The 13260-nt window shown below is 44.8% G+C and overlaps 1 protein-coding gene across 2 annotated transcripts in view; it reads right to left on the reverse strand.

The window, feature by feature from the left end:
- USP32 (ubiquitin specific peptidase 32) overlaps window positions 1-5916 on the reverse strand; it is a 135411-nt gene extending 129495 nt beyond the window's left edge. The window contains exon 1 of one of the 2 annotated variants that reach the window (XM_041000816.1): window positions 5667-5916. In XM_041000816.1, coding sequence (XP_040856750.1) covers window positions 5667-5724 — 58 coding nt within the window. In that variant the 5' untranslated portion in view covers window positions 5725-5916. The remainder of the gene's footprint in view (window positions 1-5666) is intronic. The other variant, XM_041000815.1, reaches the window with a different exon arrangement.
- Window positions 5917-13260: the final 7344 nt, after the last annotated feature.

Genomic DNA, 13260 nt, shown 5'->3' on the forward strand with positions numbered 1-13260 from the left:
GAAGCAAATTAAGCCGTGGCTTGCAGCACATATGAGCATTGATTCATAGCTGTTCTGCTTCTGACCCAGCTCCCTGCTGCTGTGCCTTGGAAAGCAGCATAGAATGGCACCCACATAGGAGACTCAGAAGAAAATCCTGGCCCCTGGCTTCAGCTTAACCCAGCCATGGCCACTGCAGTCACTTGGAGAGTGAACCAACAAACAGAAGAGCTCTCTAACCCTGTAAGTCTGCCTTTCAAATAAATAAGGATAAATCTTTAAAAGAGGAACAAGGGGGCCAACGCAGTAGCCTAGTAGCTGGGGTCCTTGCCTTGCACATGCTGGGATCTAATCCTGCCGGCCATGCTGCTCAAATAGCTCCCTGATTGTGGCCTGGGAAAGCAGTTGAGGATGCCCCAAGACCGTGGGACCCTGCACCCACGTGAGAGACCCAGAAGAGGCTGTGGGCTCCAGGTTTCAAATCAGCTCAGCTTTGGCTATTGTGGCCACTTGGGAGTGAACTAGCAGATGGAAGCTCTTCCTCTGTATATCTGACTTTCCAATAAAAATAAATAAATCTTAAAAAAAAAAAAAGAGGGGTCCGGCGCGATGGCGCAGTGGTTAAGGTCCTCGCCTTGCGCCCGGGATCCCATATGGGCGCCGGTTCTATCCCAGCAGCCCCGCTTCCCTTCCAGCTCCCTGCCTGTGGCCCAGGAAAGCAGTTGAGGACAGCCCAAAGCTTTGGGACCCTGCACCCGTGTGGGAGACCTGGAAGAGGCTCCTGGCTTTGGATCGGCATAGCATAGATAGCAAGCAGGAGGAGCCCCTGACCGACCATGGGCCATCTTCGGCTAACTTCCCAAGGCCAGCTGCTAAAGGGAAGCAGCTGGGACTCAAACCTGCAACCACATGGAATGTTGGCACTGCAGGTGGCAGCTCAACCTGCTTGCTACATTAGCCTCTCATCGGTGTATTAACTCCTCTCTGTCACTGATATTCCAAATATATGAATAATACCTTAAAGGTAACACAGAGGTAAACTAAGTATTTTAGTAAGAGAGGATAAACAGTGCAGAGCAGAAGCAATATCAGCTATGAAATTTCATCTTTGTTTACAGAATGATAAAGTATGCCAAATCAGCTAACTATCATGTCACAGGTAGTATTATTCCAACAAAACTCTTATATTAACACTGAGATATATGAGCAATGAAATCTTGGTTAGAGAACCAATGTTTTTCACCACCTTAGAATTGATGAATAAGCAACATGTAAACTACAGCAATCTTAAAACTGTTATATGCTTAATTATTCCATAAACACAACAACCCGTAAGAAATTATTGAATTAAATTCTTAGACTTGGTACATATTATCAAACAAGCACAGTGCTGAGGGACTTCCAGGACATCAAATACAGAGTTTTGCATTCATGTAGAACCCACTTCCATAACATTAGAGCACTGAACTTGTTCATTATCTATAAATAACATATATGTTAATTTTATTGTGTATATTACTAAATATACACAAATTAGAACTATAAATAGAAAATCTAACATTTCACTCTCATTCTAGAGATAGTATTGCATTTACTTTGACATATTTGACATCTTGATTCTTTACCCCATTATTTGTCCAGCATAAGAATCAGCCTCAATGGGCGTGGCGCAGTGGCCCAATTGCTAATGTCCTCACCTTGCATCCACCAGGATCCCTTGTGGCTGTCAGTTTGTGACCAAGCTACTTCACTTCCCACCCAGCTCCCTGTTTGTGGCCTGGGAAAGCAGTAGAGGAAGGCCCAAAGACTTGGGATCCTGCACCCATGTGGGAGACCCAGAAGAAGCTCCTGGCTCCTGGCTTTGGAATGGCTCGGCTCCGACTACAGCAGCCACTTGGGGAGTGAACCAATAGCCAGAAGATCTTTCTCTCTGTCTCACTTCCTCTCAGTATATATCTCCCTTTACAATAAAAATAAATAAAATTTTTAAAACATTTTAAAAAGTCAACCTCAACAACTGGAAGACATTTCATCCACTGTCCTTATTACCACAATACCACTATTTAAAAATTAAGAATCATTTCAGTGAGGCCAGCACAGTGGCATAACAAGCTAACCTCCGCCTGCATCACCAACATCTCACATATGCACCAGTTTAATTCAATCCAGCTCCCTGCTCATGGTCTGAGAAAGCAATGGAGGCCAGTCCAAGTCCTGCATCCATGAAGGAGACCTGGAATAAGTTCCTGGCTCCCAGCTTCAGTTTGGCCCAGTCACAAACATTGTAGCCATTTGGAAAACAAACCAGCAGATGGAAGATCTCTGTCTTTCCTTCTCTCTAATTCTGCCTTTACAATAAAAATAAATAAATCTTAAAAAAAAAAAAAAAAAACTAATCATTCAGGGGCCAGCACCCTGGAATAGTATGCTAAGACTCTATCTGCAGCACCAGTATCCCATATATGCACCAGTTCATGTCTTAGCTGCTCCACTTCCAACCTAGCAACCTGCTAATGGCCTGGGATAGCAGAAAAGAACAGCCCAACTCCTTAGGCCCCTGTACCCATGGAAGAAGCTCCTGACTCCTGGCTGTGTTGATCAGCTCAGCTCCAGCCATTACAGCCATTTGGGGCGTGAACAGCCATTTGGGGATGGAAGATATCTGCCTCTCTTCTAAAATCTGCTGTTCAAGTAAAAATAAATAAATCCTTAAAAAAAAACTAAATTCACCTTTCAATGTTTTTGAATATCAATGGTATCTCAAGGATTTAGAACACACTTCAAGACTACACAAGCCACAAACTTAGGTGCAACAGGAGGCAAAAGATGAACAGAGATGCTAAAATTCTGATTCTATCAAGTGCAACAGGTACAGTAACTTAGAAAATACATGCAATCTAAACCTTAGTCAAGCCTTTCCTGTGTTCTGTTTAAGACAGATAGAAGCCAAAAATAAAAGCTATCACTAAAAATTGTTTCAACTGACATACAGTCCAGCTAAATTAGTGTGTAACCCAATTTTCCTAATACCTAGAACTTCTGAATAGTAAATGAGTCACTAACCTGCCCTTTCACTCAAGCAAGCCTGGGAAGCGTTATCTGTTATTACCACAACACTTCACTTTCCAGGTCCCACATCAACTGCCTGCAATTCCATTTTTTGTATGTGGTAATAGATGGCCAACTTTTTTTTTAACACTCTCTAATTATAGCCAGGAATTATTTAGTGCTCAATAATCTTAAAGCAAATATTTTTGTTTTATTAAGTTTTTTTAATTTGTAAAATGATTAATAATACACACTGAACTAATGTATGCTTGTCAAATTCTGTATTTCCTTCTCTCCCATACACTCTACAAAATGTATAGGCATATGAAACTAATGAATGCAGGTTCTATTACCTATTTATTTAAACACTTTGAAACAGTTTTCAAATCTTAACTCCATAAAAAGCTGTATGAACTTGCTAAATCTCTACTGAAACTAACTACACTGAAGTTCAATCTGCTTCAAAAGAGAAAAAAAACCCTGGTTTACATTTAGAAATGCTAATTTTATCAATTCATTCCTCTTTTAACATACTTTTCCATATTAAAACCATAAGATAAATTATTTCTAACAATAGTTAAGATTTCACAGATATTTTGCTATCATAAAATATTTGCTTTAAAATTCAGCGGGCAGACACAGCAAATTGAAAACCATCAGTAAGATCAGTTTAAAATGCACAATTAACCTCACTTATACTTACAAACATACAATCTTAGTTTGATAAGATATTAAACAGGCTAAAGTTGATCAAAGTTTAATTTTAGGATTTTTAAATGCCAGGTACACAACTAGTATTCATAGCCTCAAATTTAGGCGCTTTGAACCTTGCAGCTGTAAATCAGTTTGACTGATGCTCTTTCCCAAACCATGTAAGCCATTGCTTAACTGAGGCCAGACCTGTCAGGCTTGACAGCATCCCGGAAGTGACCTGCCTATTAGGACTGGAAACACATTAAGAATTTGGAAAATTTCTCATCTTAGGGTTGGGAAAAAAAGCGTGAGATCACGCACAGAACAGTCATAAGAAACACATAAGTTTACAACCAATAAAACTACATTACATATCACAGAGTCAGGTAATAATAGTCCACTAAACTTCTCTGGCATCTTCCAATACATGAGCAAAAGTTCAGCCCCGAATTCCCACTCCGAATGTCTGTCTCTGGACCTCATTTGCATTTCCTACCCTTCATGAATGAAAAACACCTTCGGCTTAGCCACGTGCCCCAGCTATAGGCAACTGCCTAGGCTGCTTTTTACCTAAGCAAGTCTAACACTGCTGGGAGAAAAACAGCCAATAGCTGGCGGGTATTGTGGGCCTGGTTAATGCCAAATTTGTGTAAACTACACCAGTGTGCCAGCATAGTTGCCTTTTTTTTTTCCTTAGTTCAGATACGTGCGGAAGGCAGGGGACATCCCCAGCAGGACTCGCCACCCCAGCCCCAAGCAGGTAGGCAGCTACAGATTGCCTGGGGAAAGGGATCTGGGGAGGTGTGGGGAGCGCGAGCGACTAAAGACATGTTTGACAGGGGAGAAATGACTTCTGGGGGACTTCCACGGACTTAGAAACAATAATGCCTAGATTCAATCTGTTTAATGTTTTCACTTCTTACCCAGAAAAATCCATTACAAGTTTTTCCTTTAAATTACATGTACTCACATACTGAAATCTCAGTCATGAAAAATTAAGTCACATTCGGGCCATCAAGCGTGCACGAGCCACACTTGCAGCCAGCGCTTGCCCAGCGCTCAGGGACAGCGGTCTCAGGCAGTGGGAGGGGGCTGGGAACACCACAGCGTGCGGCGGAGCTAGCCCAGCAGCAGGAGCTAGCCCAGCAGCAGGCCGGTGCCTACGGGGAGCTACAATACAGCATCACAAGGCTGGCTTTCCGCACGCCAGTTCATGGGCAGGGACCGGGCTGAGAACCGGCAAGCAAGCGCAAAAAGCTCTGGTCAACGTCGGAGGAGTCGAAACCCAAGACAAGGGGCTTGTGACAGCGCCAGCTGTCCAGCCTCTTCCCACCTCAAACGCAACTGATTTCAAGTATTTTTGGTGTCAGCGGCTCAAAGGATGAGTGATGGCAGCAGTGGATGGTCAAGCACCCCCCGCCCCAAGAGACTGGCAAAGGCCCTCGGAAAAGGCAGCCTCCCCAACAACAAGGGGTTCCTGGTAGCAGAGCAGGGCGCTCTGCGGCCGCCCCCTCTCTCCCTTCCTTGCAGCCAAGGCTGACAGGAACGAGCTTAGGACGTTGTCGGATTTTACGAAGCAAAGAGGGGAAAAAAAATGGCAGTGACAAACGAGCCTGGAGGGCTGGAGCCACCCAAGAAAAGGGAGCGAGGGCTTCCCTGGGCACCTCCAAGGTAATAACGCCACGGGAGAGCACGAACACTGCCCTGCCAGCGCCTGACACCCCTCTCTGGGAAAGCGTCGCCCCTTCCACCCGGTCCCAATTAGCAAACACCACTTCCCAGCCGACCTCGCGTCCCCACTGTACTCCCCGCCACCCCCTTGCTGGCCTCCCTTCCCTTCCGCCTCAAACGCCCCACGCCCTCAGCCTCCCCTTCCCTGGTCACCCACCCTCCGGGCAGCCCGTCGCTGGCCTCCCCCGCTGCTCGCCCAGACCCCTCCCCCTCACCTCTCCTCAGCGCCTCCTCGTAGCTGAGGAATCCGATCCGTGACTCCTTGGCGCCCATGCTCCCCTCATCCCCTCGGCCGGGGGTCGGAGCCTGACCTCGCCCCCACCCCCACTCCCGCCTTCTCGGCGTCCCTGGGTGACGGTGTCGGCGTCGGCGTCCCCCGGCCCCCTCCTCCCACCACACTAACAAGTGCGGCTTCTACCCCGGCGGCTCCTCCCGGCCGCCGCCACCGCCTCCATGCCGGATCACGTGAACCGCTCCCACCCCGCCTCCTACTCCGCCCTTCTCTTTTCTCCTCCTCTCTCTTTCCCTCCTCACGCCCTCTTCCCTCCCCGGCCCCTCCTGCCAGCCCCGCCGAGGGTCACCTGACCCGAGGCCCGGGATTGTTCCGGGTAATGGCCGCCCAGGGCCTCACACTCCGCCCCGCCCCACGCTAAACGCGCACTGGAGCGTCCGGGAGGAGGCCGCCTCGCCGCACGTAACGCATCATCCCCCCTCCCCCGGCCGGTGCCCGCCAATCGCGAGCCCCGAGTCTCCGCCGGCGAGGCAGGGTGGTGACTTCCGGGGCGCTCCAGGGCCGGTCCTCCCGCCCACACGGTCTGGCGCTGACGGGGCGAGGGCGTCCGAGCGGCCGGTTGTGGCCAGGACTCAGACCCATCTTGGGAGACGAGTGGGGTTTTGCAGAGTGGAACCGTGAGGGATGCAACTCCGGACAAAAAAGGAGCGGTCCAGCGGGAGGTTTCTGACATTAGGGAATGTTTTTTTACTAGGCGACAGTTTTGCTAGGAAAGCATCTCAGAGCTTTCCCTTGAAAGTGGATCATGTGATGAAGAATACTTTGCCGTTCCCGTCACCGCTTCCCTCACCCCAGGTGTTCCTGGGCTTGCTTCTTCGGCCGAGGCCCAGGCTCCCTCTCTGGCTTCTTGAACCCTCTTCGGTTTCAGAGGCATCGGTGTAGATCTGGGAAAGTCACACCTTGCAACTTCCCAGAATTACCCTGTTCCAGGAATGTGGTAGTTAAAGGCTCGGGACGGGAGTCATTTGTTGCTCTTTTAATTGTAAAATAAATGTGATAACGTTTGCCATTTTAAGGGAATTCAGTGACATTAAAATGCGTTTACATGGTTGTGCAACCATGATCACCGTCTACCTCTAAAACTTCATCTTGCTTGCTGAAGTCACTAGGACGCTCTTTCTCCCCAGTTCGTGGCACCCAATGGCCTGCTTCCTCCCATTCTTGTTCCTACTGAACTCTTTCATCATGAATGGGACTGTTGCTCCTTTTGTCCTTTTGTGAGCAGCCAATTGGCTGATTTTTTCATTTTTGTTTACTTGCAAGGTAGATGAGCTCCCATCTGCTAGTATATCCCCCATATGCCTGTAAGAGGCTGGGCCAGGCCAAACCTGCAATCTGAATGAGGAGCAGAGATGGGCTTTGCCTGGGACACTGGGATGTGGGATGTAGGCTTGCTAAGCAGCTTCTCAAAGGCTGGGCCAAACGCCACACGGCTGCTAGTCTGTTTACTTAGCAGAATGTCTTGTGGGCTCTTGGTGTTGTGGCATATGTCAGATTTGCCAGATGATCCACTTTGGAATATTCACGTGAAATAGAAAGCAGGAACTTGAAACACTTTTCCTGTGTCGTGATTGGATAAAATTGTTTATACATGTCCAGTGGTTTATTTCTCAGTTCCTTGCTTTTTAACTTGTCTGGTTTGCTTTTGTTATTCTTCATCCTGAAAATCACTGTGGAAAGCTTCTGGATAAGGAAACAACATTAAAAAGTAACCATTTGGATTAGATTAGACTCATCCATGCTGGCTAGGTAATTTAGAACCTGCCAAAGGATTTTACTTCCTAAAGCCAACAAATTCTAATATTCCCAGCCTGAGAAAGAAGGCAATATTCTGTTTTTCTACTCACCTTTCCTGGCCAACCAGATCAGCTTCGTGGTGTTAGTCACAGCCCAGCCTCTCCAGTTCACTGGGAGGCAGTTAATTTTAAGACCTCAGATTAGTTGCTTTACTAAAAGGCCATGAATCAGGGGGTTAGGAATGCATTTTAAAACCTTTAATTTCCAGGCCATTAGTTCAGTGTAGACAGATGTCTTCAGACAAAACAACTCAGTCATTTTCAGCCTGCAGAGTTCAGAGATCATAATTATTGGGAAGTGAATTTTAAGAAAGGCTCAGCTGTGAACGAAAAGAGAATAAATTTATGGCTAAGAGCAGTAGGATAGCTAATCCCATTTGGATCTTAGCTTTCATGCCTTCAAGAGTTCAATTGCAACATACTGGAGGTATTTTACTGTCCTTAAACAATTGGCTGGCAAGGTGACCTACTGTACAAAGGCTGGGCCTACATATTTACCCACTTAATTTTCAGTGGAGTTGGGAGAAAAATGTTTTATCTCTTTGTGGCACTTAACTCATTTGAGAGAGGTATTGTTAGAGTCAGAATGTATCTCATGGGAGAAATTATTGCAAAATACTCTGGGAAGAATATAAACATGGTCATTAATATTTCCCTTTTTTAGAAAGAATTCTTTTCATTTTACTTGAAACAGTTTAGAGAGAGGGAAAGACAGAGATCTGATGGTTCACTCCTCAATTGGCCACAACAGCCAGAGCTGGGCCAGTCTGATGTTCGGAGCCAAGAGCTTCTTTAAGGTTTCTTACATGAATGCAGGGCTCAAGCTCTTGGGCCAGCATCTACTGCTTTTCCCAGGCCGTAAGCAGAGAGCTGGTTCAGAAGTGGAGCACCTGAAACTCAAACCAGCCCAAATAGGATGCTTACACCACAGATGTTGCATTAACCTGATATAGTACTACACCAGCTCTCAATATTTCAAACGATACTAACAGGAACTTTGATTCTCAAACTTCAGGCATAGCTTCCTCTACAGCCATAAAATTTTTTACTCCATTAAAGAGTTTATCATGGATTAAACACTGCTAAAAAATTTTTTCTAAACCATTATTTGTTTTGATTGGAAAGTCAGATCAGGTATACAGAAAGAAAGAGAGGCAAATCTTTCATCCACTGGTTCACTCCCCAAGTGACTACAAAGGCCAGAGCTAAGCCAATCAAAAGCCACGAGTTAGAAGCTGCTTCTTGGTCTCCCACACTGCTGCAGGCACCCAAAGCTTTGGGCCATTGTCTACTGCTTTCCCAGGCCACATGCAGGGAGCTTGATGGGAAGTAGAGCAGCCAGGATATGAACTGGAGCTCATATAGGATCGTGCTTTTGCAAGGTGAGGATTTAGCAATTGAGCCATCACATCAGTCTTTAAACACTGCTGAAAATTCTGAGTTGTGACAGCAAACTAAGGAATACAATGTTTCCTTTTAGTTAAATTAAGTATATTATTGAAGGCAGTGAAACAGATGTGTCTAATGGGAATTTTGAATTTTAAACTAAGATTAAAATCTGCTTTCTCATTTGTATTACAAAGTACTAGACAGCTAAAAGTTAAAAATATAACTAAAAGTTAATACAGTACTTATATTTGATGATGTAAAAAACCTAAAATCTACTTCTCATGCTGAAAAGCTTTCTATTAATTCATGTGTTCAGTTTCACTTAATTCATTGAAAAGTTAGGCAGCTATCACTTTAAGAATTAGGTTACACTTAGGAAACCATTGCTTGAAGTATAATTACATGCATGTGAAAGAGTTGTCCATATGCAAATTTAAAGCATAGGAGATGGATGTATAATTTGTACTTCCAGTTGGGCAACCTAAATGACAGTGTTTCTCAGTTTGCACACCCAGAGAAATGACATTAAGAATAGGATACAGCATTTTAGTACTTGCCAAAAAAGCTTAGCAAAGCTAACGATAAGGAGGTTGATAAATTAAGGGGATGGCATGCAGTTGGTTTAGTTATAATTTGATTGTCACACTATGTCTTATTTTACTGCTTGAAGTATAACCATACAATAAAACCACTAATTTTTCAGCAGTATGGCTTTATTCCTTTATGGTGACAAAGATGCAAATACATGCTCATTGTATTAAAAAAAGAAAGAACGAGCTTCTTTCCTTCAATATCCAAGCTTGTGTAATATATCAGATTACCTCCTTCACCCAATCTTACTCTCCAGAGGTAAGTGTATAATCTAGTTTTCAGTGACTACACCTACCATATTTCCCAAGCACACAAATATACATATATATCCCCCTTTCTTAACATGTATTTTTAGTCTACTTGCTAATCTGTGGTGTATATATTTATGTATATATCTAAGTATGCTTTTCATGTATACCTGTGTTCTTTTTTAACAGATGCACAATATGACAACTGTTTCTAATGTTTATTTAAGCAATTGTCTACTGAACATTATTGCTTTATTACATTATTGCAATAAATATATTAGCTAAATTATATTTTTAATAATTGTAGCAGAGGCTTACACTGCCACCTTGGATATCCTTATCCCATAACATAGTGCTGTGTTGAGTCCCTGCTCCACTTCTGGTCCAGCTTCCTGTTAATGCACTGGGAGCAGCAGATGATGTTCAAGTACTTAGAACCCTGCCACCCAAGTAGCAGACATAGATGAGATTCCAGACTCCTGACTTAGGCCTATCTCAACACTGCGTGCTGCTGGGATTTGGAAAGTGAGTCACAAGATAGAACTCTCTCTTTCTAGTAAATAAAAAACATTTATTACCCTAGAGGCTAGTGCTATGTTGCAGTGAATTAAGCGTCTGCCTGTAGTACTAGCATACCATATGGGTGCACCAGTTCAGCTCCCTGCTAGTGTGCCAGGTAAAGCACAGAAGGATAGCCCACGTACTTGGGCCTCTGCGCCCACCAGGAGTTCCTGCTCCTGGCTCAGTCTGGTCCAGCCCTGGCTGTTACAGCCATTAAGCACAGCCACCAGCCCTGGCAGTTACAGCCATTTGGGGAGAAAATAGGTAGACAGAAGAAGCTCTACCACTGCCTTTAAAATAAATAAATAAAAGTCATCCTGAAATAAAAATCCTTACTTGTATTTGTATCTTTTTTTTTTAAAGAGATTTTATTTTTATTTCAAAGTCAGATATACAGAGAGGAGGAGAGACAGAGAGGAAGATCTTCTGCCCAATGATTCACTCCCCAAGTGACTGCAATGGCCGGTGCAATGACGATCAGAAGCCAGGAACCAGGGCCCGGCGTGGTGGCGAAAGTGGTTAAAGGTCCTCGCCTTGCACGCCCGGGATCCCATATGGGCGCCGGTTCTAATCCCGGCAGCCCCGCTTCCCTTCCAGCTCCCTGCCTGTGGCCTGGGAAAGCAGTCGAGGACGGCCCAAAGCTTTGGGACCCTGCACCCGCGTGGGAGACCCGGAAGAGGCTCCTGGCTTCGGATTGGCATAGTATCGGCCCGTTGCGCTCACTTGGGGAGTGAATCATCGGACGGAAGATCTTCCTCTCTGTCTCTCCTCTCTGTATATCCGCCTTTCCAATAAAAACATAATAAAAATAAATCTTAAAAAAAAAAAAGATGTCTCAATTTTTCTTTCATGTGTAGCTCCTGGCTTCCAGTCATTGCAGGACTTGAGGCATGACCTAGCAGATGGAAGCGCGCTCTCTCTCTCTCTCTCTCTTTTTCTGTTGTTTTTTTTTTTTTCTGTAGCACTGCATTTCAGATAAATAAAATAAAAACTAGCACAAGAATCTTTAGGCTCTCTTTCTGTGTTGCCACAATGCACGGTCCACAATTTTACACTAACCACTGAATCTATGAGTGAGTGTTTGTATTAGTCCTGTCTCGCCCTTCTTCACCCCCCATGTGAAATTGTGCTTGTAACTCCTATAATCACTTATAAAACTGAAGGAATATATCTTAGGGACAGGCCCACCAGTAGCTCTTTTTCCAAGTTGGTTTCTTTGAGCTTCTTTCATTCCTTACTGATTCTCAGGACAGGGCAGGCCAGTTCTCAGGCTGGTCTTTCCGCCCCCTCCCCCGCCAGCAACGTCAGTTGAATTACAAACAGCAGCTAATACTCATAGACTAGTACACACTGTAGCTTTAAACGCACGTGATATAACGTACTTCAATTTCCAGGTTGTAAACAAGTTTGCCAAGTTATCTGGAGGCCAAGCTTATCAGCCTAATGGGCTTTCTGAGCAATGCCAGCCCCAGCTATGTACCTTTGACTTTGATTTCTTGTTCTTTTAGATGAGACATGTAAGCTCAAGCTGGTATTTCCTGGTTCTAACATTCCATCATCCTAGTATAGGCCTTGAAATGGATATTCTCGTGCCAGTTCAACTCTCCAGTGGGATGCCATTCTGGCATAGCAGGCTAAGCTGCCACTTATGCCAGCATTCCATATCAGAGTGTCCATTGGTGCAAGTCTCAACTGCTCAGCTTCTGATCCAGCTCTCTGCTCACAAACCTGGGAAGGCAACAGAAGGCCTGAGCAATAGGGCTCCTGCTGTGGGAGACTTGGGTGGAGCTCCAGGTCCTGGCTTGGGCTAACCTTTACCTGGTCATTGTAACCATTTAGGGCATAAACCAGCAGCTGGATAATTTGTCACTTTCCCCTCACAACGAAGCTAATTTTTTTTCTATAATATCTGTCTTCATTTTTTATTTCACTCTCCATTTTTCCTCTTTATTTTTAGTAGAATACTTTTTTTCTGTTTCTTCCACTTTATTTTTTTTAAAGGTTTATTTTTTTTTGGAAAGTCAGATATACAAAGAAAAGTAGAGACAGAGAGGAAGATCTTCCATCTGGTATTGACTCTCTAACCAGCTGCAACAGCTGGAGCTGAGCCAATCTGAAGCCAGGAGCCAGGAGCCTCTTCTGGGTCTCCCACATGGATGCAAGGTCCCAAGGCCTTGAGCTGACCTCCACTGCTTTCCCAGGCCACAAGCAGGGAGCTGGATGGGAAATGGGATTGCCAGGATTAGAACCGGTGCCTATATGGAATCCCAGCCTGCGTAAGACGAGGACATTAGCCACTAGGCTACCACACTGAACCCCTTTTCTTCCTCTTTACTCAAGTACCCATCTGTTGTTTGTTTATCTCTAATTTTGTAAAAAAAATATTTTTTATTGGAAAGGCAGATCAGATCTACAGAAAGAAGGAGAGACAGAAAAATCTTCTGGTTCACTCTCCAAAGGGCTGCAATGGCTGGAGCTAAGTCAATCTGAAGCCAGGAGCCAGGAGCTTCTTCTGGGCCTCTCACACGGGTACAGGGTCCCAAGGCTCTGGGCTGTCCTCGACTCTTCCCAGGCCACAAGCAGGGAGCTGCATGGGAAGTGACACAGTAGCTGAAATATGAACCCATATAGCCCATACAGGAACCCCGGCACATATAAGGTTAGGACTTTAGCCACTAGGCTACTGTGCCAGGCCCACACTGAGTTTTTAGTATTTTCCTATTCAATACTGAAAACAAGCTCCTGTTACAGCAGAAATAAAATACCAGAATTGCCTTTCCAGGTTGTTTTACTAATATTGTAGCCATCCATTAGGGCGTGTGTGAAGGGATGGAGTGCCTGACACAGGGGTAGTTAAAAGCTGAATTATGAGATCCTTGGAAGAGAATATATAAGAAAAATTAATTAATATGTTCATTCTGCCAATATCTTG

Source organism: Ochotona curzoniae, unplaced genomic scaffold, assembly GCF_017591425.1.
Source record: "Ochotona curzoniae isolate NIBS_2020 unplaced genomic scaffold, NIBS_Ocur_1.0 scaffold_2453, whole genome shotgun sequence".
Classification (NCBI taxonomy): domain Eukaryota; kingdom Metazoa; phylum Chordata; class Mammalia; order Lagomorpha; family Ochotonidae; genus Ochotona; species Ochotona curzoniae.